Here is a 26,107-nt window from a genome sequence, read left to right as displayed (position 1 = left end):
TCATACCATGCCAGTTTGCACATGAATTCTCCTGTCCTAGAATAGGTTTCCTTGGCTGCACTACCAGCTTTTCATGCTATTGCTGGGCAACCCCATTTACCGCAAGAATGCCATGTGATCTGATCAGCAGTAGAGCATATTAAGTAAGTGACCACACCCCCAACCCACCCACACCCAGACTGTGTGGTATGATTAGGTGCACCTTCATAGGAACACGGTGCATGCCCAGCAGTAGGATAACTTTATTGCCCATCCTGATATGAATCTATATAAAACTATTCTGAATATGACAATTCTCAGCCACACATGGAATTTGTGATTTGGGAAATATAAAAAAAACCAAAGAATTTCACGAGACTGACAGTAAAAGGTATGAAGTGTCCTTCTCCGGCTTTAGACAACCACATATGATCTCCGATGGGTTCGGCAGCCTGTTGACCTGTCCTAGTCATGCCGGAGACTTCAGTGATGTCTAAGACGCATTAGGGACCTTTTACACGGGAGGGGATTAGTCCACGCGGACACTTCTGTGTCACAATGTCATCCCCCATGGGGCTTTAATTCCGCCCCTATTAAAATCCACGTCTTTACTTCAAAGTTCAAATTCCGCAGCGGAAAACCTGATGTAATTCCGCAATTAAAGTCTGCTTAAAAAAAAAACATAAGATGTTCAGCAAAACAGATTGGTCAGTTAAAAACGCAAAAACATCGACACTAATTGAAAAAAAATCCACATTTGCGGTGCGTCCTGCGGTCAATTCCATCCCGTGTGAAAGGCCCCTTAGACAAGCCTGATGAACAGCGGTCAAGTGTACATGGCGCCATGGAGGTACTCCAGTCGGTGTTCTCGCTGCTGCCTTCTTGCCTGTAATGCAGAAAGTAACAATCAGATCTCCGCACCGGATTAGGCGACTTGTGCACAGACGATATTTGTCTGATTTTCAGAACGAAAAATATAGCCCATTCATTTGACGGACGAGGGGGATTAGTGTACTTACATGGGCATTTTTAAAAGGTAGTATATTATGTAGTTGCTTTAGGAATACTAAGCGTTATATATAAAAACACAATTCTAATTGGCAAAGGCAAAAAATACCCCAAAAATATAATATAAATACTTTATTATTCAAAAAAGACAATATCAAATCATATTTTTAAAAAAGGGGCAAATGGTGTTAGCAGTCAGTAATCAGTATCATGTGTGTAATTGTGCATATACACACTAAGGGCTTATTCACACAAGTGTAGATCAGCCCCTTTTTAAAGGCCAGTTGATATATGCGACCAACTGATGCATTGGATTCGAATGCATGATTTCAGATGGTCGATTTTCGGGTGCGTAAAAAGCACATACAGAATGGGAGGAATTGGGCTAAGCAGCAGCACATGGGAAAAAGACTTGGGTATACTAATAGATCATAGACTGAACATGAGTCAATAATGTGATGCAGCAGCCAAAAAGGCAAACACAATTTTGGGATGTATTAAGAGAAGCACAGAGTCTAGATCATGCAAGGTAATTATCCCCCTCTACTCTTCCTTAGTCAGACTTCATCTGGAATACTGTGTCCAGTTCTGGGCACCCCGCTTTAAAAAAGACAAAGACAAACTGGAATAAGTTCAGAGAAGAGTTACCAAGATGGTGAGCGGTATGCAAATCAGGTCCTATGAGGAACGGTTAAAGGATCTGGGAATGTTTAGCTTGCAAAAAAGAAAGCTGAGAGGAGACTTTATAGCTGTCTACATATATCTGAAGGGCTGTCACAGTGCAGAGGGATCAGCCCTATTCTCATTTACACAAGGAAAGACTAGAAGCAATGGGAAGAACCCGAAAGGGAGGCGATACAGAGTAGATATTAGAAAAAAACTTTGACAGTGAAGATGATCAATGAGTGGAACAGGTTACCACAGGAGGTGGCGAGTTCTCCTTCAATGGAAGTGTTCAAACAAAGGCTGGACAGACATCTGTGTGGTATGATTTAGTGCAGTGTTCCCCAACTCCAGTCCTCAGGGACCGCCAACGGGTCATGTTTTCAGGATTTCCTCAGTGTTGCACAGGTGATGTAATTATTGTTGGTGCCTCAGGCATTGCCACAGGTGTTCTTACCATAGGATATCCTGAAAACATGACCTGTTGGTGGTCCCTGAGGACTGGAGTTGGGGACCCCTGATTTAGTGATCCTGCTTTGAGCAGGGGGCTGGACCCGATGACCCTGGAGGTCCCTTCCAACTCTACCATTCTATGAAATTTTTTTAAGCGTCCGGAAAAGATAGTTCTGGAACTATCCTCTGGCCAGAATACGGTGGCTGGTCCCATAGGAGCTGTCGAAAAAGGGAGGTTCTGCTAAAATCCCTCCCCCTTGCCGGCTGTCGACAAAGGGAGGGGGTGGGACGGGGTGGGAGATTAGCACACTAACTCCCACCCCCTTCCTTTTGCCAACAGCCGACAAGGGGCAGAGAGAGCGGGAAGTGAGAGAGAGTTTAGCAGAAGTAAACTCTTTCCCCGACCCGACAGTATCCTGGGCTCGGCATATACTCGCCGCACCTGAGATGTCTGAACAGGCGTATAGACAGAAGATGCTGCCGATAACCTGCTGTTTGGTGGGGCCTGAATACCGAGGTCCCACGGAATCCTTAGAATAGGAGTCCCATGTTCTCCCCTGCAGTGACGTCAAACTGAATGGAGTGCTGACTGAGCAGGTGCGGCTGCTGCTCCATTTATCTTAGAGGGGCTGCCGGAAATACCTGAGTGCTTGCTGCTCGATATCTCTGGTAGTCCCAATAAAAAGAAATGGAGCGGCAGCTAGTGTTCCATTCACTGTGAAAGAATTGCAGAATGCAGCAAGCCCACAGTGAGGAGGACGGGGGATATAGGACCCCCATTCTCAATAGTGAGAGTCCCACCAACTTGTAATTCTGATACAACTCCTTTAAGCTTCTGTTTGTCGACAGTCATACAATTTTCCATCTTTTTCCTCACTTCTCGTTAACCTATTAAAAATATATTAATAAGAAGTAGGGGACGTACAAGTATGACTGCTGGACCAGACTTTATATAGTTCACGTGTAATCTGTTACCATGGAAACACATAGCTCTGCATAAGAGCTGCAGCCACAAAACGGTAGGATATATTCAGATGAGACAATTTGTACATTTATTTCCAACTTTTTAAAATTTCAGATGCATTGGAGAAATAAAACTTGGCTGTGAGGTGGATATTAACAACACCCCCCCCCCTCCCCCGCCATTTGTCTATAACCCCGGGTACCACCCTCTTTACCTTCTCTTGTTTGTATTCTTCATACTCGTGGCTCTCTGTAGGCAGCTCATCTCTACATAAAGGGCAGGAATTCGTCTGTAGATAATAAAGAATTATTAGTCTTAATATGGCTGTGGCGTTATAAACGACTGGTGCCGCCATACAGATATTATAGCTTCTGTTCTAGGGGCACGGTCACACAATATTAACTACATATGCAATTTGCATGCTAAATACGGCCCTCTTTACTGCTATGCTGGGAGGACATCATCCACGAAGCGCTCTAAATCTCGTTTAAGCGCCAATAGTCTGTGGTCTGCATCATACAAGCAAAGGGGGAGTGTTTATCAAACTCCGCCCAGCAGAGATGGCCCGCCAACCCACCGGACCGCTTGTTTCACGCGGCAAAGGAATATTCTAAAGGCCAATTTCTTCAGCAGCCACAGCGAAATACATTTTGGAAACACTTCACTATTCTGTCACCGTACGTGGTTTAATAGCTTTGTACTTGCTGACAGTTTCCCTTTAACACGATGCATCTTCTTTTTCCGGTCCCACCATCTGCTGAATACGTCTTTACCTTTTTTGTAATTTTTTTGCTTCTTTATACTTCGACTTTGGCTAAAATGCAGGTAATTTAAAATGAGTAATTTCAGGTCATGTCCTGTCCGATGGAACCCATGCCTTGTTATTCTTCGATTAACGCAGTTGGCCACGATTAACAAAGTGCTGCTGTATAAAACTTGGCCATGGTGAGATAGTAAAGGGGTCGTCCGGTTAAAATTTACTTTTTTAGGGGCGTGGCCAAGCAGCCGTCCTGACCGGCCGCATGTAAGAAGGGCTCCTGCTCAAGCTGACCTACCGGTAATCCTGTACTGATCCTGAGGACTCCCAACCCCGATATACCATCACCGGAGGAAGGGGGAAGAAACTGCATCTCCGGACGGCCACCCCTGACGACCGAGGTGCGGCGGGAGCGGAGCTAGAAACGGGGCCTGTGAGGTGGAGAGAGCCGTCGCTGCGGAGCGGGAGTCACCGGCTGACTGGCGGGCTCTGGACCTGGCGCTCCACATAGCGGAGGGAGAGGAGTGAAGTGCCCAGACCACCGGCGGGGCTGCAGAGCGGAGGGACGCTTACCGGACACCACGGCGAGAGGACCCTGGAGGTGAGCGCGGGAAGCTGCGGCCGCCATTTTGTGAGGAGGGCTCCCGATCGGCGAGCGACTTCCCGGGCCTATCGCCCCCATTGCCACCACAGAGAGGAGGAGGATTGAGCCCCGGTGCGGAGTCTGTGACGCCGGCAGCCATAGCGACGCCGGCGACAGGCTTGCAGCGCCGCGGCTGACACGGCCGCCATCCTGAGGACGGGGCAGACGGGCCCAATGGTGAAGGGCTGTGCAGAGGAGACCACATAGAGGGAGGCAGGGGGCTGAGACGACCGGCGGCGCCCCGGGTGCCGAGATACTTATAAGGCGCCCCCTGACGGCAGGGACCCGGTGGAGGCACACGTGGTGCTGCAGCTACCGCCGCCATCTTGCGGAAGAGGACCCAGCCGGCAACAGCTTGGGCCCGGTGAGCCTCTATTAGCGCGGGGGGGCGATTAGACGCCGGGTGAAACAACCAAAGTGCCGACAGCCACAGCGACATAAACGGCAGATCTGCACTGCTGCGGCTGACATAACCCTACTCAGAGAGCTGGACTGCTGGAGCTGAAGGTGAGAGGTCAGGAGAAGAGGTCATACAGAGGTCCCCTATCTGAAGGAGAAAGGCAGCGCCAGTAGCAACAAACAGCTAAGTGTGCTGGGGGGGAAGGGGAGAAAAGGAGCAGCAGCTCCTGTATACTAAATAGACACGTGCCAGAGAGTGGAACCCCCCCTCCCCCACAATACCTAGAGAATAGGCCAAAAGAAACAGACCCAGAATACCCCCCAAAACAAAGGGGGAGAAGAGAGTAAGGCCTGCAAAAGACCACCATAGCTGGCTACAAAGCATAGACCAAACACCACGCAGATAAGCCCTGCAACAAGTATACTGGTGAACCCAGCACTATAAAATACAGACAGACAGCCGAATACGCCGCTAAATACCTCTGACTAAGCAGCATGGGGCCTACCAGGCAGAACGCTGCAGCAGACAAATTAAAGGCATTTGTCAGAAATGAAAATCGCAGAGATGCAGGATCCGACTCTGGGCCGCCGGCCCCGGGGGGCTCATCCCCTCCAATAAAGAACACTAATCCAAATCTAACAGAAGGGACAGTTCAAACTCTACAACAATTATCCGAACAGCTACTGACAGCAATCCAAACATCCACGACTACTCTTACCAGTAAAATCGATGAAGTTAAAATGGATGTCAGTCTTCTTAGACAAGACCTTCAAAATCTGAGAGAAAGAGTCACAGCGACGGAAGATAGAATTTCTACGCTAGACGACACTGTTCCCCCAATGTCAGCCGCAATAAGAGATCTTACGCAGAAGGCCGACTACTGGAGACAGAAAGCGGACGACCTCGAAAATCGTTCACGACGCAGTAATTTGCGTATAGTCGGCCTGCCAGAAAGAACCGAGGGACAGAGACCAGAAGAATTCTTAGAGAAGTGGCTCCGTGAGCTTCTCCCCAATGCAGAACTATCGCAGGTCTTTGTCATCGAACGGGCTCATCGAGTGCCAATGAAGCCACCCATACCCGGCGCCCCACCCAGACCGCTACTGGCAAAGCTACTTAACTCCCGTGACAGAGATAATATCCTGCAAGCTGCCAGAAAAGGCGGACCCCTGCGCCACGATAACGCTACGGTCTCCATCTTCCCGGACTTCTCGGCGGACCTCCAGAAGCAAAGAGCCTCGTTCTTCAATATTAAAAGGCAACTTAGAGATCTGCAGCTCCCGTATTCTATGATGTACCCAGCGCGACTACGAGTGATAGACGGAGATCGCACCCGTTTCTTCTCCTCACCATCTGAAGCAGGGGAATGGTTGAACACCAGACGACGGCCAGAGAGACTGTAATGTATACCAAAACCTAACCATTACTTCTGTCCTCCTGTAGGTGACGGGACTTTCATATTATATGTAAGAGGCCCATCAGGGCCGCCTAGTTGTGATGTGGGTTGCTGATCTGGGGGGGGAATCACTCCCCCCTCCGGGTCACCCCTGACAATAACCGCCCTGTGCTCGCCTTTCCCCATCCCCCCCCCCCTCCGCCTCCCCCAGAACTCCTTATTCCCTCCCATCTTCTTGGAAGGGAGTCCACCTAATAAATGCACAATATGACATGGTCGGTTCACATCATTGTATTAACAACCAAAACCACAAGTATAGCAACGATGGAGCTATGCTAAGTTGGTTACCCCGAGTTAAAGTTAGCCACGAATACTAACGCAACGATAGTCAGTATTCAAAGCCTGTTCAGTTGTAAACGGTTTTAAGAGTTATAATTTGGTAGTACGCTGCCATGATGTTTTTAGAGTGTATGCATCAGATATTCAATGTTTTCTCTATAAATGTATTGAAGTGCGATTGCATGGCGGGTAGGGGGGACGTGGTGGGGCGTGGTGGGGGGTCTCCTGGCGGACTGAGTAGCATAAATAATTTCATCCGGGCTCAATTAAAACACCTTTGCCAATGGCTGAGATGATTTTTGTATCCTGGAACGTCAGAGGCATGGGATCTCCCAGGAAGCGAGTCATAATAAACTCCTTAATACGCTCCTGGCGACCGCATGTGTTATGCCTCCAGGAGACCCACCTCACGCCTGAAACTTCTAAATGCCTGCTAAAGCCATGGGTTCAGTGGTCGGCACACTCATACCATACATCGTACTCTAGGGGGGTGTCCCTACTGATAGAAAGGTCCATCAGATGGGAGGTAGAACAATTAAAAAGAGACCCAGAGGGTAGATATATTTTCGTAAGAGCCAAAATAAACAATGAACCATATGTACTCCTATGCTACTATAATCCACCAACAACGTCAACAGCCCTGCTGGCAGAAGGCATACAATTTGCCTCATTTACACCAGATGTAACAACTATCTGTATGGGGGACATGAATATGGTCATGGACCCACACCAGGACAGATTTGGGGGGGGTGCTCGGGGGGCGGGAGACGGGGGACCGACTCGCCTGGCTTCTATGATCTCAGTGGCTGGATGGCTGGACTTATGGCGAACATTTCACCCTCACCAACAGGAATTTTCTTGCCATGCAGCCCATAACCATGCACTGAGCCGCATAGACTATATATTTGGATCCCCCTCGCTGTTCACAAAAATAGAATCTATAGAATTCCTCCCAAGAGGGGTCTCAGACCACTCACCAATCTGTATGGTCCTCAAAAAACCAGGTCCCCCCGCAATTAGGAAGCAACGGATACACCCGTTCTGGCTTTCACTGCTTGGCCCAAACGATCGAATTCTAGGCCAAATTCAAATATATTACGAGGCACATGAAGAAAGCCGGGACAGGATGCTAGTGTGGGAAGCCTTCAAGCCATACCTTAGAGGATGCTTTACATCCTCAATCTCTTACATAAAAAAAAACGCAGCTAGAGAAGAAGAACAGTTAGCGCAGCAATGCCAACAATTAGAGAGAGAATTCATAGCTCAACCCTCAAATGAAAAAAGAGATAAATGGCTACAAGTAGGTAGAGAGTATCTGACACACTTGAAAGAAAAGGCTCAGAGGAGACTATTCTTCACCCGTCAGTCCTTTTTTGAGCTAGGTAATCAGTCCAGTAAACTGTTAGCATATATGGCCCGGCAAGAAAATACCTCCCCCCCAATATTGAGAATCAAATCGACCGAGGGTGCGGTGCTCACAGACCCCCAAGATATACTAGAGAGATTTCAACAATTCTACCAAGACCTATACAAGTCCCAGATTAACTATACCTTAGCAGAGCTAGAGAACTATCTAACTAACATAACATTCCCAGTATTACAAGAAACACATAGATCCCTACTAGATGGCCCTATCACAATAGAAGAAATACAGGAGGCAATGGAGGGCATGGCAAAAAATAAGACCCCGGGTATAGATGGCATACCAGTAGAAGTCTATCTCCAGTACAGAGAGGAAATAACACCACAACTACTTTCACTATATGAGGATATATTTGAGAAAAGACGCCTTCCAGAGTCGATGTTGGAGGCTAATATAGTCCTTATACTAAAGCCTGAAAAGAACCCGGAGGAGTGTGGGTCGTATAGACCTATCTCCCTCCTAAATACAGACTACAAAATCCTCGCCAAGGTGCTAGCCTGCAGGCTAAATCAAGCAATCAAGGATATCATACATCCGGACCAATCCGGATTTATTCCCGGAATGTCCACATCCGATAACATCCGAAGGACCCAGGTAATTACGCAGGTGGGGCGGAGGTGGAGGGAAGGCTGGGCACTGGCCTCATTGGATGCCGCTAAGGCATTTGACTCAGTGGAGTGGCCGTACCTGATGGAGGTTCTGCGGAAATTTGGGTTCGGGGAGCCGTTCATCAGGTGGGTCTCCATCCTATATACAGCCCCGACGGCAAGAGTAATGGCGAACGGCCTGGTCTCCGCCTCTTTCCCGCTTCACAGGGGAACCAGACAGGGCTGCCCACTTTCTCCCCTCCTATTCGCGATTGCTATAGAACCCCTAGCACTTAAAATTCGACAACACGCACTATATAAGGGGACCCAAATTGGTCCTAGAGAGGACAAGATAGGACTGTATGCGGACGATATAATACTCTATATGTCAGAACCCCAGAACACTTTGCCCTTAGCCGTTTCCCAGGTGGACAAATTCGGGAATTTTTCAGGCCTGCGTATTAACTGGCAGAAGTCTACGTTTATGCCACTGAGAGAGGAGGAATGGAAGGTGGGGGAGGTATACCACAACCTGCAAATCGTCCCCCAATTTAAATATCTGGGAGTCTACATCACCAGGGACCATACTCAAAGTTTTAATTTAAACATCGCACCTCTATTAGCGACCCTGCAATTAAAACTAAAAGCCTGGAGTTCCCTGCCACTATCTGTGGCAGGAAGAATAAATCTTATTAAAATGATAATTCTCCCCAAATTCCTGTACCGACTAGAGCACGCAGAAACAACTGTAGCACAAAAATTCTTTAAAACAACTAATTCATTAATAACATCATTCGTATGGGGAAAGGCCAGAGCCAAACTCCGTATGGAAACTCTACAAAAGCCTAAAGAGCTGGCGGGGATGGCGTTGCCGGACTTTAAAATATATTACCTGGCAGGGCAAGTCAGATATATACGTCACTGGCTGTCGGGCGCTCCTCTCCCAAACTCCGAGCACCACCTGATGTACTTCCTTTCGGAGGCATCCCTCTGGATAGTCCTGGAAAAACCGGGGCTGTTGACGAAACCAATGCTGCCCATTCACAGACTCGCAGTAAGTGTCTGGAAGGCATGTAGGAAACTGGCGGGACAGGAGGACACCCCACTGGAAACCCCCTTATGGAATAACAGAGCGCTGCCGCATCTATTGAATCTCCCAGACAGACAATTCTGGCTAAATCTGGGAGTCACCGCACTGGAACACCTATACATAGACGGGACACTAGTCTCCTTCGAACAATTGCAGCAAATGTACGGGGTACCTAGAACAGGATTTTTTAGATACCTGCAACTCAGACACGCATTAACAGCGCAGTTCCCGGAACCCAGGGGACCCTTCTCCACGTACCCATTAATAGGTATACTGCGCACACAGGGCCCCAGGGGCCTAATCTCCAAGTTATATACCCACCTGTTATACTCTAAGATCCCCAACACGCGAATGGTGGTGCTGGAAAAATGGAGGGAGCTGATCCCAACACTGACCGATGAAGACTGGGAGACCGCAATGGCCACCTACACCAGGGTCTCACCAGCCGCGAATAATAAACTGACCCAGTTATATATCTTACACCAATGTTATCTAACGCCAACTAGACTGCATAAAATGAACAGATCAGTAACCAACCAGTGCCACAGATGCCACGTAGCAAGCGCAAATTTTAATCATCTAATATGGGGGTGCCCGATAGTATACACATATTGGGAAGAGGTCACAGAATTCCTGACCCAACTGATGGGATTGCCAGTACCACTGGATCCAGTAATGTGCTTACTGGGGATTATAAACGAGGAACAATGGCAACATTATGATAAAATATTCCTCACTAAAGTATTATTCTATGCCCGCAAAGTTATAGCGCTAAGATGGATGGACAGACGCCCTCCGACAATTGCAAAATGGCAGAGTATTATCAATACCATCCTACCATACGAGAAAATAGTCTACAAAAACAGGAAATACCCTGAAAAGTTTGATAAGGTGTGGGGGATTTGGTGCGGGACAACAAGTACAAACTTCACGCAAGAAATGTTCCAAAATTTATTAAGACAGAACACATCCAGGCTTGGCAGGTAAAACGAGCAACAAAGCTATGAATAGTACAGATGTACATGCCGAGATATATTGAATAAACATAGAGAAAATGTAATGCACTTGTGTACTGAATGCCGTTAACAGAGAATTTCTGATGTATGTAAGGTTTAACCATTTGTTAGTGTATGTAAATACACACGGTTTGAGAAATTGTTTATCCATGTAATGTATAATACATACTGTTCAATAAAACGAGTTAAAAAAAAAAATTTACTTTTTTAAATATAGAACCAAAGAGCAAAATAAAATGCACCTTACCTGTCCTCAGCGCTGCCGATCTCACCCTACGATTCAACTGGTTAACAGTGGAAGTCGGGTGACTTCTGCAGCTAACCAGAAGCTGCAGCGTCATCACCCGTTCTTTTGGCATTAGCGCTCTCATCCCAGGGGCCATGATGCTAGGAGTTCTGCGGCCTCCGATTGGCACACGGCTGTCAACAGAGACTGAGTGACTCGCGGGACTGCAGATGGTTATGTACCCCTTCCTTCGTTGTTTTAACTCATTTATCTCTAGATTTAAAAAGTTAACCCCTTAATGCCATGGCCTATCTTGGCCCAAAGGACAGTGTGGCATGCAGGGCGTTAACGATGATTGAGGGACGCACAGAGATAATGCTGCTGTTTTACTCTCCACCGCTCCATACCGTGCACATCTCCAGCCCCTTTACCTTCTGTATCACCCCAGTAGTATGTAAGCTCGTTGGAGCAGGACCCTCACCCCTATTGTCTCCATCAACTGATTACTACATGTAACCGGGGTTCTGTTTCTGTTCCCCGTCTTGTAAGCGCTACGGAATATGTTGGCGCTATACAAATAAAGATTATTAGTAGTAGTAGTATTTCGGCATGTCAACATTATATAGCAGCACTTAGTTAATAATGGCCAACCCTTTTAAGACAAATAAAAAAAATATATATATATATCATATCATATAATTTTAGGACCTTGCCAAGCCAAGGCAGAATACAGGCAGAATGGAAGAGGTGTTCGCAGGGCAGCTGCCGCACCGTCTCGTCCTCCTCGAACTCCAGCAGACACACCGGACACTTCAGGCCAGCATCTGTACAACATACAAGACAATGGGTCAACAATATCAATACACCATCCTAAATTGCCCCAGATATCTGCAGCCACATGCAATGCACCTGGCCTACAAGGTCTGCGCCATTCAGCATGGTCTGCCATATAGCCCCCGAAACAAATATGATGTAACACGAAAAGGGGCCCCTGTGTGCCAAACTGTTATTACTGTGGTTCCTAGTGGATTTCAACTTGTCATGTAGCTTCTTACCTGCTTGCTTTGCTGTCAGCGTAACTTTTGGCAAGTTTTCTACAACTTTTTTAGCAGCCGGTGGTGGAAGTCTATGGTCCCAGTCTGTGACATCCAGACCACCAAGATCAATTTCTATCCCGCTGAGGAGACTCCTGGGGCAGAAACAAGATGGCAAAAGCTAAGCAGACAAGAACATTAGGCTTTGTGTTATGGCTACATAACGGATGGGGGTGATGGAGCTTTGGGAAATAATCTTCTAGTTTAGCTATATGAGGTGTGATGGATGTTCAGGGTCATAACTTTATATACGAAGTGCACTCAAGTTCTAAGGTCCGATTGACCGTGGAATAGATTGGGGGCAAGGTCGGCATTTCCATAGGATTGATGTACACTATCCTGTGTAAAGACCTGAAGAGGTGGAAAGTTTCTGGTGATCATAAGGCTGCGCACGGGGTAGTAACACGGTATGACGGCATGAATGATGCCCTCATTCCATCAATTGTCACCATGGATGAGACGTGGATGAAGGTCGCACGTTTTCCAGTCGTGCCGCTCTTGCTTCGGCCATTTTCCAGTGGGCAAAATAGACCCCTAAAGCAGCACTCATGGCAGCGATATTGTGAAAAATGTGAACTTCAAGGGGTAGAATGTGTTGAGAAGTGACAATACTTTTAGCTTTCTGGGGCAACTAATAGTGCTGTGACATTCAGGACCTCGGAAAGCTGGGCGATAATCCCTATAGAGGCTGTAATACAGGAAAAAGGTACGTACCGTAGATACAACCGATAAACTAATAATTAGTGATGAGCGAGTACCTGCCCGCTCAAGACAAAAGGTTCGGGTGCCGGCGGCGGGCAGGGAGCTGTGGGGGAGAGCGGGGCGGAATGGAGGGGAGAGCTCTCTCCCCCCTGCTGGCTGCCGCTACTCACCGCTCCCCCGCGCCGGCACCCGAACCTTTTGTCTCGAGCGAGCAGGTACTCGCTAAGGGCAATGCTCACTCGAGCAATTGCCCTTAGCGAGTATGCTCGCTCATCTCTACTAATAATGTTTAGAGCCTCGACAGCAACGGACAACGACTCAAGGACTTGGGTGGAAATTCTTTAATAGGCTATCAGCCCCTGACTACAGCCGCCACTTACATAATACCCCCTGTGATGTTCAGCTGTGTATGATCAGGCGGTACTATTTATTTTCCTGGCAGCACAAAAGCTCCCGCAATATAGCTTTGATTAGTGCTGAGAACACAGTAGAGACTGGCAAAGAAAACAAATTCTAGCGCCGTGGGATAAACATGTGGCCAAGAAACCTAAAAGAAACTGATTAATTCAGCAAATTCAAGACTGTAATCCAAGTACAAGAATGTCGCATATTAGAAACCGAATGACTTTCAGTAGAAGTTACAATCTCCATATTAGGCCTCTTAGATGTCCGTAACACAACCACAATTAAATGCCTGCAAAACCTGGAACCCCCATAATTCAACTGAATTTGGACCACAAATGAACCCCATAGCAATCTCAAGTTGGCTCACTTTAACCTCAGAAGTCCAGACAGTAAATGCAGCAGAATTACAGCCCTCTACTTTGTTTGGTCTGCGGATCAGGCCTTAGATCAGGCCTATGTAGTCCATTACTGGTCAACGCTGCAGTTCTCGAGCTTTCTCTTAGCTCTCAATTCATATATTCAATGCTCAGATGCTGCAGCAGTCCCTGCTGGTTCAGGGGCTTCTGGAAGGTGTAGCTTTTATATCAGACACTGCACTGTGTTGATCTAGGAAAATCATTCAAGAACGCAGAACAACAGGGAACATATTAGTAGAATTCATACGATACACTTTTGCGGATGCACAAAATCAACAAGCAGCATTCTAAATACAGCTCTGGAGGCAACTAGTGTAAGAGTAACCTGTAAGAGAGTCATAACTGTCTTGTAAGACTAGTCAAAAACAGAAAGTCATCAGTGGGCGAGGCTGTAGCACTATATTTATTTATGTATACTTGAGAGAAGATCATTGGCAGCATTAAGCCCCATTTACATGGGACTCATCCCAGTGATGCTCGCTTCTGGGGTGTTACACAAGAGCGAGTACCGCTGGCATGGCTGAAAGCATGGAGGCGGAGTGGGTCGGGGAGTGTTCTTTCCTCCCGCCTGCCTCCGTTCACAGTAAGCAGACAGTAGTTTAGAGGTGCATGCAGAAACTGAACGGTTCAACAATTCTCGTTCAGTTGCTTTATGCGGGAGCGCAGGAATTTAACCAATTCTGAATGAATGTCCCGTGTAAATGGGCCATCAGCATTTAGCGATTGTAAATGTTCCCAACGCGCCCGAGATAATGTAACTGCCAGCTTTAGCATTTAATAATTATATATGTTCACATGTAAATTTGAGATAAAGTAACTGCTACGTCAATTGTAACTTTTAGAATAATTTGGTGATCATTGCCAAGTTGGGGAAACGAAACAGTCATACCACGATCGGTGACGGCCGGGCGGTGTCAGCTCATGATACATCTGTTTTTCTGTATATACTTTTTACTAAAGACCCAACACATTCACTTGTTTACATGGTGGGATGTCCTATGAAAGAGTGAGCACTTTTATGTAAAAGATTTAATCAGCCAATGAACAAGTGTCCACTCGCTCATCAACCAATTATGGATATGTCCAGACAGGCCAATGATTGGGTAAACATTGTACAAACATTCGTGCTTGATCTTTGGTTTGTGTAGGTACTCAACACTCTTCCACTAGGCCATAAGAAGCTTGTTGTTCAAAATGTCCAATCTACGTTAGATATGTGGATCCAATTTTGCCAGTACAAACCTTGGCAGCCAAATTCAATGTCCTTGTGAGCTGCAAACTCTGCATCCACAGCACCCATAAACTCTACCAAGGTCTTGGTGAGCTCCCTTACCTTCTTGATGGCCCTTGGTGATGCTGTGTTCCTCCTTTGCATAATCTTGAACTATAAAACCTTTGCCATCTTCCTCTCTATGCGGTCATTTCCATCATCATTCAACTGATGAGGGCCAAAGATTTAATGCTCTTCAAGTCTTTTGGGGGCTGAAGACTATGTGGCCATTGTCATTTTTACCCCTAACTAACTCATTACTACCCCTACTCTTATAGTAACTCGGACTTAGTCCCCCATTCTTTGTCACTAATTCACTGGAGCTACAATACCAGATATTGGCAATGGCAATGTCTATCTTCTCATAAGCCCCCTTTACCGGCCCCAGCAAGAACCGGCCTACAAAAGGTGAACAGATATGTTTCATATGTAGCCATGTACTCAAATAATCTGTGTTTTGGTTCCCAAATAACTCATTGTGAAGAGGAAGGAAGGAGCTTAAGTTATGTTCCCTCTAAACAATGCCACCAATCACTTCAGAAATTTATAACGGGGTCAAGAAGTAGGAAGTTTCTTGGAACCAAAGAAATAGGAAAATTCCCAAGAATTTCAATCACCTTCTATTTACTTAGTAGAAAGGAAGACAGAGTTGATGTTTGCCGACTGGAACATTCGAGTCCATAACACGGGAAATGCAGAAAGTCTAATAATGAACTGCGGACCAGAAATATATACTCACCTAGAGATGAGCGAGTATACTCGCTAAGGCACATTACTCGAGCGAGTAGTGCCTTAGCCGAGTATCTCCCCGCTCGTCTCTAAAGATTCGGGGGGCGGGGAGATCTCTCCCCGCCCCCCCCCCCCCCCCCCCCCCCGCCGCAACTCACCTGTCACCCGCATCTTTAGAGACGAGCGGGGAGATACTCGGCTAAGGCACTACTTGCTCGAGTAATGTACCTTAGCGAGTATACTTGCTCATCTCTACTCACCACCCTAATCCACACTGCTAGTATACTGTGTATGAGCTGCTGTCAGGGACTACGGCTGCACATACAGCAACAGCTTCTTCTCTCTAAGCTTGCACTTCAGTGTGCCTTTCTGGACCCGGGTTGTCGACTACGCTATTCTGTGCGGTAAAAATGCCAGAAACATACGGTAACCTGTTCAAACTTTGATCACCTTTGGTCTCCCTTTAATGAAAGCCTAAGGATCTGAATGTAGTTTTTGGCAATTCACAGGATGCAGAGTCTGGGCGCACACTGAAACACAAAGTAAGCGCAACTTTAAAGTGGTTGTCAGATCTTTTACAGTTTATAGGCTGCTGCAGCCTGCGACATCCCGTACAGCTGTAGCCAATCACAAAGCCCAGAGCTTGATCGCTCAGCTCTGTTACTGGGTGAACACCCAATGATCACCAGAGTAGTGCTCCCAAATCCCCCTTGCAAATGGAGCAGCAGTGCGCATGTGTGACAACGGCTTCATTTACTTCTATGGGATTGAGGGAAATAGTCCATGCAATCAAGCAGGTGCACCGCCGCAACACTCCCAAGGAGGTTTGGGGATATGCCTCTCAAGATAGAGCATCTTTTGCTAGTGATGGGGTTTGAAGACACCGCCTCCAGCAAAAGATTGCTTTGATCGGCTGAACTGCGGGCTCAGTCAAATCAGAGGTAGCGCAGGATGCACCAATCACAGCTATTCATTCAATGGCTGTGATTGGTTCCTCGAGCCCTGGCTCTGATTGGTTCCTTGAGCGCTGCCTCAGTCAATCAGAACAATCCCTTGCTGGAGCAAACCCTTTTACTAGCAAAAGATGCTCTATTGGCAATGACAAGTAGCCGGAGAGCAGCAGGAGGGACCCGGACGGCGCCTACTAGGCAAGTATTGATTTTTTTTTTTCTTTAGGTACTGCAGCTAGGGCTTCAGGTTAGCGCTCCCAAAAACGCGATACCAAGTTGTGCTGTGTTTTCAGCAACGCTAAAACTGCTGCCCATTCATTTCAATGGGCGACACACAGCTGAAAACGGCCAAAGATAGGACATGCATCACTGTCAAAGTGAAGCATTGAAGACGCTTGTCTGAGCAGCCCCAATGAAATGAATGGGAGCGGTGTACAACGTTTAGCGTAGCTGAAAAGAAAGAGCTTAAACGCTGTACAAAAACGCCTGTTTGAGGGAGGCCTAAACCTTTTCACACTGACAACTTTATTAAAGGTTTTATCATATGTACAGCCAGTTGGTCTTTGCATCGTAATATGGTAGAAACTCAACAGGATGACAGTTTGAGTGATTATTTTGCATAAGCTGCTAATGGGCACTCATGCCCATTAGTAGCTTATTAGCTTCATTTGCATGTAAATGAGCCTCTCTGAGATGTATGCAGAAAACAGTGGGTGGTCTGTTATCTGCATACAGCCCCTTTGTTCTACCCTGGGACAGCAGCTGAATACAATGTTATCAGTGCTCCCGTGGACAATCACAGCATGTGGTCCCTATCATCAGCTGCCCGGCTGAACGATGGATTTTAAACTCAACATAAAATCATCATTCAGCCAAAAAGCAGATGATGGTAGCATTTACACGCAACGATTATCGCTCAAAAGACATAGTTTGAGAAAATTTTGAGCAATAATCGTGCCATGTAAATGGGGCTTTACTCTGAACGTACTTGGCTTGATGAATGGCACATTGTCGTGTTCGGCAACAAATACAGCTTCTGTCTCCGCAATGATGGTCACAAAGCGAGGATCTGGAGACGAGGTGGCAATCAGGTTCAACAGCAGATCACCGTCAGTTTGCATCAGGGGCACATTGACGGCAGGTCGTTATATTGATGAGGTCTGCAGCCCGTCACACTACCATATTAGGATAACATGCGGCCGCACACAACGAACATCAGCAGTAATGCTTTGCAGGGTGTCCCGTTGATTCCTTGGCCAGCACGACCCCAGATCTCTGTCCACTTGCAACTCTGTGGGACATTATTGGACGTCAAGTAAATGCTTCCCACAGCCTCGTAATGAAGATGAACGGTGGACTCTAGTCAATACCAGCCAGTCAGTCAACACTACCGCAGGACAGGATTCTAGAACTCACAGAATCGATGCTGCGTTCCATTAACGACTGTACCTCCAAACATGGTGGCCCCGCTACTTACTGAACATGCCGTTATTGCGGTCCAGAAGTGGAATTGTTTGAAATTAAAACTAATTGTTCAGAACTTAATTCTCCCTGGGTGTGTTGAGTTTGGTTGCATTTCTTCATAGTGCAGCATTTTCTCTGTGAGGCATGTCACAAAGCCATGGATTATAGGTCATATATCATGTGCTGGACTCTACTTCTGGATGTGATGGCGCAGCACTGTGCCTCTGTGCTCCCTTCATAAGCTTTAGTGAGCTGGAATTGGCCTTTCCCTCGACGATCAGGTGAATAAAAATTTGTTCCAGATTATCGGCTCCTGCAAAGTGTCTTCAGGCCGAATTCACATGAGCGTACGCGTATTTGCCCACACATGAGCGTAGCGTTTCTGAAGAATGAACATTGGTTTTTTGCGCACTCATCAGCGTAAATTACTGGAATATTACTGTGCGCAAAAAAAAAATATGCTCCAATGATCCCGGCCATAATTAATCCGAGTTCATGATGTGTTCTATTTCTGCACAATTACGCAGTGTTTCATGCATCCCCTAGCGTACTACATGTAGTCGCGCATCCCCATCGAATCTGTGGGAACTTGGTACGCAAATGCCCAGGGAAATAGAGCATGCTGCATTTTTTTTTTGCATGACCGAAACGCGTAGGTAGAATATGCACATGTAAACGAACCTATTGAAATCAATGGGTTTTATTCACTGTTTATTGTGTGCACAAATATGGTTGTGTGAATCTGGCCTTACCCTACTAAGACTGGCCCAATTATGACATCATCTGTCATGCGGGGGTCGAGAAGCTGATCAAAGATTTCTACAATTCCAGTCGCTGCCACAGGCCCTGTCCCACGGCCGAGGCGGAATACTGCTATCGATATTCCGCCGCGGGGGTGGAGGGGGAAGAACAGACAGGTCTCGGAGATGAGCTTATCTAATAGATAGGCTCACCGCGGCAATCGCAGAATGACACGATTTAGATCCTGCGAGTGGAAAATTGCTACGATTCTCCGTTCGTGGACCACGGCGCTGCGCTTTCTATAGTAATCCTATGGAAAGCTTTACAGAGTGTGATCCGCAGGCGATTTATCGCAAGTGGATCATCGCCCGTGGACGGACAGCCTTAGGGGGCTTTTACACAGGTTGACCATTATCTGAAAAAAAATTTAAAAAAAATTAAAAAAAAAATAAAAAAATAGCTCAAACAAGCAGTTTTAACAGAAAGCGACTAATGAGTGGCTTCTTGCTCAGTGTAAACGGTTCGCAGTGAATAGAGGCGGCCGGCCGAGATCTCCAGCGCCATTCACTAAACGACCAGCACTCCTGATATAAAGCACAAGAGCGAATGTCATTTGGATGCCCGACAGTCTTGTGTAAAAACACCCTTAGGTTCCATCTAAACAATGTTACTAATCAGTTTACAGGGGGATTGGAATCAACGGGTCAAAAGGCGGAAGTTGCTTGGAAATGAAGAAATAGGAAAATCCCTAAAAAGTTCTAACAACTTTATATTTATCTAACAACAAGTAAGAACTGCTGGTTACAGCTTGTTATGCCTGTGCCATCCCCGGGCCGACATGTAGGCTGTTAGTCATGCCTGTTACATACGGGTAAGGTCATATATGTATACTCATGTGACACCAATGCAAACTATGGCCGTGCTTCTGAGTATCATAAAGACCAGAAAAATAAGTCACTACCGGTAATAAGGATGTACAAGACATTCGCACTCTTCCTGTACCCTAAAGGAAGATAATGGGTCTGAAAGCTTTCCTGTGTTGCGTGCTCATGTCCTTCTTCTTAAAGGGGTAGTACAAATTTTGTCCTGAGTAATTCAATGGAGTGTTTCATACGGTCCTTGGAATGTCTTAAAGGGTTCTCCAGGACTTTTCCTATTGTCTAGCTATCCTCAGGAAAGGTCTTCAATAGCTGATGGGCAAGGGTGAGCCATTCAGCTGATTCCAATGTCAGCATAAACAGGGCTGGAAGCAGATAGCACTGTCTATATTGCAGTCCCAACCCAGGCCACTGCAATGTTGAACGGCGCTGTCCTTACTGACAGTAGGTCCCGCAATCAGCTGATCGGTACGGATCCTGACTGGCCGACCCTCGCCCATCAACTACTGATGACCTATGCTGAGGATAGGTCATCAACAGTAACGTACTGGAGAACCCCTTAGTATTACTTCTCACAGGAACTTTGGCGTTCTGTAGTTTCATGTCGAGATAGCTTTATTGGATCCACAGCGGTTGATGCCATTCTAATATATAATATGGTATATGACAGTCTAGTCACTGACCTGGCCAGCTCTAACAAGGCATTCTGGCGGTACTGCTCCTCAGGGACTGTGGGCTCACAGTTATGTTCATCAAAGTAGGATGCCATAGAGGATGAACTCTGGAAAATAGAAACAATAGTGTGGAGCACAATTATACAACTTCTCAGTTTGATCGCTGGTGTAATAATTCAGAATACACAGCATTATAGCCTGTCAGTGTAAGACCAACAGGCCAGCAATCAGAACATGCCAGTAGCAGACTTGGGGGCATTTGGTGCCGCAGGGCGCCGATGGGCTGGCAGAGGGAGCTTCCTTCTTCTGTGAAACTTCCTAGATGCCGTGGTTATTGTTGGCCGCAGCATCTAAGGGGTTGAACTGCTGAATCAGGATGTTGGCTGTATAATCTTGTGCCCACCATGCCAGCTGCTGGACGTACCATTACAATCTACTGCGGTAACGACATTACAATTAGAACGTAATGGAAAGGGCCTAGAGGTAAAATGTTTATATAGAAATAAATAAACATGGCCAAATACAGCACCACACCTTCCACAGGTTATATGAGGTACTGCAAGTCAGCCCTATTCACCTTAATGTAGCAAGGCCTAACACAAATAATGGGCAGGTGTGCTGCAGATCTATAGCAGATTTCACCCCTTCAGTTTGAATTTAATTGAAGGGGTGAACTCCGCTGCAAAGCCGCACCACAACCTAAGCCAAAATCTGCAGCAAATCAGCGACGTGTGAACATACCCTACACCTATTAAGATGACAGTCTGAGACACAATACAGGAGTATTTCAGTGCATTGTAGAAGAGATCAGGGGATCATGTGTTCAAGTCCCCTAGTAGGACAAGAAAATAATATAGATCAAAAGTTAATTTAAAAAAAAAACATTTAATGCTAAATGAAAAAAAAATATTATGTACATAAACAAAAATATCCAAACTATTATAACTATTTATTCCCTAGAGAAAAAAAAATACACCACACCAAATTTGCTGTGTCACTTCAGCTCCCGCCACAAAAAATAACAAAAAAATCTTATGTACCTCAACATGATATATCGCATCCCTCCATATACGAGCCCACATAGAGAAAACTAGAAAAGTTACAGCACTTGGAAGAGGAAAGGATACAAAAAACCCCCAAAAAAAACACACAACCAAAAATGGCTGCGAAGGGGTTAAAAACTCATTTTCAGCAGTTTCTGGTAGAGCTGGGTGACCACCAATGTGTCTTTCCTGGGACTGTCACCCAGTGTCTTGAAGGGCCAAATACACTCAGCTACATACAACCTGGTTGCTACTAGGTCCTGGATGGCCAGTGCCTAGGGCGTCCAGCTACAGGGGGGCGGCTTTACAGTTTTTTTTATTTGCATTTCTGCAACCTCACACCTCATATTTTGCGGACCCCTGCTACCGGCCGTGGGGGAATGTTGGGGTTTGCGGAGCAGGGCTCAACTTACTTTGGGAGCTAGGAGGGGGAGCTGGTGGGATTCCAGGAACGGGGAGCACTCTGCACTATTGTCTCGTGGGTGCCAAGATTAGTGTGTGGCAAGGGAAGAGCAGTGTAGCCGGTTGCCCGTACAGCTCCTTTATACCTGAAGTGCAGGGAACTCTCCATCAATGTTATAGGTATGTGTATATGTATAGAATATAGCTCTGTGTGCGTGTAAAACTGTGCCTTTGTATCCATCTGAAATGTATGCATGCAATGTATGTGTGTTTATGCATGTACAGTTACAGTCCAAATATTTCTGGCCCTAACACAATTTTCGCGAGTTGGGCTCTGCATGCCACCGCATTGGATTTGAAATGAAACCTCTACAACAGAATTCAAGTGCAGATTGTAACGTTTAATTTAAAGGGTTGAACAAAAATATCTGATAGAAAATGTAGGAATTGTACACATTTCTTTACAAACACTCCACATTTTAGGAGCTCAAAAGTAATTGGACAAATAAACATAACCCAAACAAAATATTTTTTTTTCAATATTTAGTTGCGAATCCTTTGGAGGCAATCACTGCCTTAAGTCTGGAACCCATGGACATCACCAAACGCTGGGTTTCCTCCTTCTTAATGCTTTGCCAGGCCTTTACAGCCGCAGCCTTCAGGTCTTGCTTGTTTGTGGGTCTTTCCGTCTGAAGTCTGGATTTGAGCAAGTGAAATGCATGCTCAATTGGGTTAAGATCTGGTGATTGACTTGGCCATTGCAGAATGTTCCACTTTTTTGCACTCATGAACTCCTGGGTAGCTTTGGCTGTATGCTTGGGGTCATTGTCCATCTGTACTGTGAAGCGCCGTCCGATCAACTTTGCAGCATTTGGCTGAATCTGGGCTGAAAGTATATCCCGGTACACTTCAGAATTCATCCGGCTACTCTTGTCTGCTGTTATGTCATCAATAAACACAAGTGACCCAGTGCCATTGAAAGCCATGCATGCCCATACCATCACGTTGCCTCCACCATGTTTTACAGAGGATGTGGTGTGCCTTGGATCATGTGCCGTTCCCTTTCTTCTCCAAACTTTTTTCTTCCCATCATTCTGGTACAGGTTGATCTTTGTCTCATCTGTCCATAGAATACTTTTGCAGAACTGGGCTGGCTTCTTGAGGTGTTGCTCGGCAAATTTAACTCTGGCCTGTCTATTTTTGGAATTGATGAATGGTTTGCATCTAGATGTGAACCCTTTGTATTTACTTTCATGGAGTCTTCTCTTTACTGTTGACTTAGAGACAGATATACCTACTTCTCTGAGAGTGTTCTGGACTTCAGTTGATGTTGTGAACGGGTTCTTCTTCACCAAAGAAAGTATGCGGCGATCATCCACCACCGTTGTCTTCCGTGGACGCCCAGGCCTTTTTGAGTTCCCAAGCTCACCAGTGAATTCCTTTTTTCTCAGAATGTACCTGACTGTTGATTTTGCTACTCCAAGCATGTCTGCTATCTCTCTGATGGATTTTTTCTTTTTTTTCAGCCTCAGGATGTTCTGCTTCACCTCAATTGAGAGTTCCTTTGACCGCATGTTGTCTGGTCACAGCAACAGCTTACAAATCCAAAACCACACACCTGGAATCAACCCCAGACCTTTTAACTACTTAATTGATTACAGGTTAACGAGGGAGACGCCTTCTGAGTTAATTGCAGCCCTTAGAGTCCATTGTCCAATTACTTTTGGTCCCTTGAAAAAGAGGAGGCTATGCATTACAGAGCTATGATTCCTAAACCCTTTCTCCGATTTGGATGTGGAAACTCTCATATTGCAGCTGGGAGTGTGCACTTTCAGCCCATATTATATATAAAATTGTATTTCTGAACATGTTTTTGTAAACAGCTAAAATAACAAAACTTGTGTCACTGTCCAAATATTTCTGGCCCTAACTGTATATATGTATGAAAGTGTCTGTGTGTATGTATGTGAAGGGGCTTGTTGACATCAGCATCGGGGGCCCTCAGACACTGAATTTCGTTAAAATGTAGGAGGAAATAGCGTGACATGCAGCACCATTTCATTTTGTAGTATGTCAGACATCAGGACAAATACTGAATGGATCCCATCTTAGTCAATGGGATCCGTTCGATTCAGTAATAAGACGGATCTGTTCGGCAGTGGATTCCATTTTCCTATCCCTGCAGTGAAGCAGAAAAACAGAAACCACAAGGCCAGCGTGATGTTCTTTGTGAAATATCTACCACGGATTTTGCCACAATTCGCCACCAAATTACCCACAGCTAAATCTGTAGGTGTGAGGCTACATCTGCACCTCGTTTGGGCACCTAACCAGGTTCCCCATCAAAGAATTCCATTTGACATTCCGAAACCAGCCCTCAGACGGAACCCCAGGGCGGCTTCATAGGCCATCATATCTGAAGCGGAGACCCCCTGTTCCCCGCTGCTACCCCCCGCTCCGCCATGCCTCCCCCCGAATCTTTTCACCCGAGTACAGAAGTACTCGAAAATCGCGGTGCTCGATCGATGAATTACTCGAAACGAGTACGTTCGCTCATCTCTAGTCTCCATCTCAGCAGGCTTGTGTTCACTAACAGCGTTTTGGCCGGATACAATGGGGTGCGCTATTCTATCCAAATGCCAGAAACGAACAGAAACCAAAGCTCGCTAGTCTGCCCGCCCAAAATGCTGGGCACAAACTGAAACCTGCTGCTTGCAGCTTTGGTCTCCATTTCAGAGATGATGGCCTACGTTGCCGTCCGGGGTTCCGTCTGAGTGCTATTATATTGGCATATTAGACAGAACCCTCAGACAATATGCCTGGAAGGGCGTCCCCACAAAGTGCAAATGTCGCCTTACGTGCAGATTCGTCTATGTAATAAGCTTGGTATTTATTAAGTTCCATTCTGTTATCATATTATCCATATGTAGTAAGCTCGCTTCTGGTGCTGTATGAATGTAGTCAACTTGGTTCTGGTGCCGTAACCATGTAGTAAGCTTGGTTCTAAGTTATCTAAGGCTCATACCCATGGCTGGGTCGGATTCAGCCAGCGAAATATCTCAGCGGAATCAGACCCGGCGCCCCCCAGAGACCCTATACTCACCTCACCGGATCCGCGGCGAATCCTTGTCAGCTAGCCTGCACAGTGTAGCGCATGACGCGCCGGCGCAGGGCGGTGACTCGGATTCCCATGATACTTCTGCTGTGCTCACACTGCAGAAGTATCACGGGACGGATGGCTTTCATTGACTACAATGGAAGCCGTCTGCGCATTTTTCTGCACAGAATAGAACATGCTGCAATTCTCCCCCGCAAGCGGAAAGTCGCAGTTAATTTCTGCTCGTGGGCAGGGGAGAATCATTTAACATGGCGTGTCTATGGACGGATATTGCTGCAGAATTCGTGGCTGGCGTCTGACCACAATTTCCGGAGCGAAAATCTGTCCATGGGCATTGGGCCTAAGTAAATAGCTCGGTTCTGTTACCGTATCTGTGCAGTAAGCTCGGTTCGGTTATGGCATTTATATAGTAATCTTGGCTGTGTTGCCATATATAAGCCAACGCTGGTGATAAGCCTCGGCCAGAGTCACCTAGCTGCTGCTTATTTCCTTCTCCCCAACAAAAACCCACGCAGTCTCAGGAGAGAGTCGATGTGACAACTCTTGTCCTAATGAGCGTTTGCCAACAGGTATCTGAAGTCTATAGACAGCAGCTTCAGGCCGGCTTCACGCGGACATATTTGTGTGCATATTTGCAAGCGCAATACACAGAGGATAGAACCCATATTTCCATATTTTGCACACGCAAGAAGAAAAAAAAATAGACGTTCCATTATTCTGCATATTTGCGCACTAAAGGTCCCCATAGAGGTCAATGGATAATGGGGGGGGGGGGGGGGGGGGTTCGGCAGAAAGTTCTGACCATGGCGCAGCAGCCCGGCCTGGTGATACAGGTACAGCTCCTGTTGAGCCTTGCACCTGCACTACCAACCCAAGCCACCGCGCCATGGTCAGTGCATTCTGCTTCCTGCGCTGATCGGATTGATAGCAGCCCCAGGAATCAGCAGATCAGGAGGAATCCAAGCAGTTGATCATCGTCGATCATACAATTGAAAAAAACCTCCCAGAACCCCCCTTTAACCCGACCCTCCACTGGGAGGTGTTGGCACCAGCAGTGCCCGGGGCAGCATGTGCCCTAAATACGGCCCTTCATACATCTAGTTCTAACTAGGTGCCTGTGTACATGACAGTGCCCACATGTACCTATGGCAGAGATCGGAGGGCACAGCCGGCCCCCCGGCGGTTACCTGCTCTCGCAGCCCGCACACCAGGAAGTGTCCAGCAGTCTCAGGTGACACAGCAGCTCTTCACCTTCAGTCGCCGCTCTGCGTCTTAGC

The 26,107-nt window shown here is 46.6% G+C and overlaps 1 protein-coding gene across 2 annotated transcripts; it reads right to left on the bottom strand.

The window, feature by feature from the left end:
- Nucleotides 1-224: 224 nt before the first annotated feature.
- On the bottom strand, nucleotides 225-26,107 carry RNF181 (ring finger protein 181). Of its 2 annotated transcripts, none has more exons than XM_066593115.1 (6): nucleotides 26,018-26,107; nucleotides 20,277-20,374; nucleotides 12,000-12,133; nucleotides 11,653-11,768; nucleotides 3,282-3,356; nucleotides 225-865 (listed from the first exon to the last, which is right to left on the bottom strand). In XM_066593115.1, exons 2-6 carry the CDS (start codon nucleotides 20,360-20,362, stop codon nucleotides 806-808), a joined length of 471 nt encoding a protein of 156 aa, XP_066449212.1. In that variant the 5' UTR covers nucleotides 20,363-20,374; nucleotides 26,018-26,107; the 3' UTR covers nucleotides 225-805. The 2 variants fall into 2 exon arrangements, with proteins under 2 accessions (XP_066449212.1, XP_066449213.1); XM_066593116.1 differs by having other exon boundaries at nucleotides 25,974-26,087.

Source organism: Eleutherodactylus coqui, chromosome 2, assembly GCF_035609145.1.
Source record: "Eleutherodactylus coqui strain aEleCoq1 chromosome 2, aEleCoq1.hap1, whole genome shotgun sequence".
Classification (NCBI taxonomy): Eukaryota; Metazoa; Chordata; class Amphibia; order Anura; family Eleutherodactylidae; genus Eleutherodactylus; species Eleutherodactylus coqui.
This window is presented reverse-complemented; position numbering and strand designations above follow the sequence as displayed.

Excerpts from the sequence above, each read along its gene's own strand:
- RNF181 (XM_066593115.1), bottom strand. The coding sequence starts at position 20,362 with ATGGCATCCTACTTTGATGAACATAACTGTGAGCCCACAGTCCCTGAG. Across the intron at positions 12,134-20,276 it reads GCCTTGTTAGAGCTGGCCAG|GAGTCTCCTCAGCGGGATAG; the intron begins GTCAGTGACTAG and ends TTTCTGCCCCAG. Across the intron at positions 11,769-11,999 it reads GCTGACAGCAAAGCAAGCAG|ATGCTGGCCTGAAGTGTCCG; the intron begins GTAAGAAGCTAC and ends TATGTTGTACAG.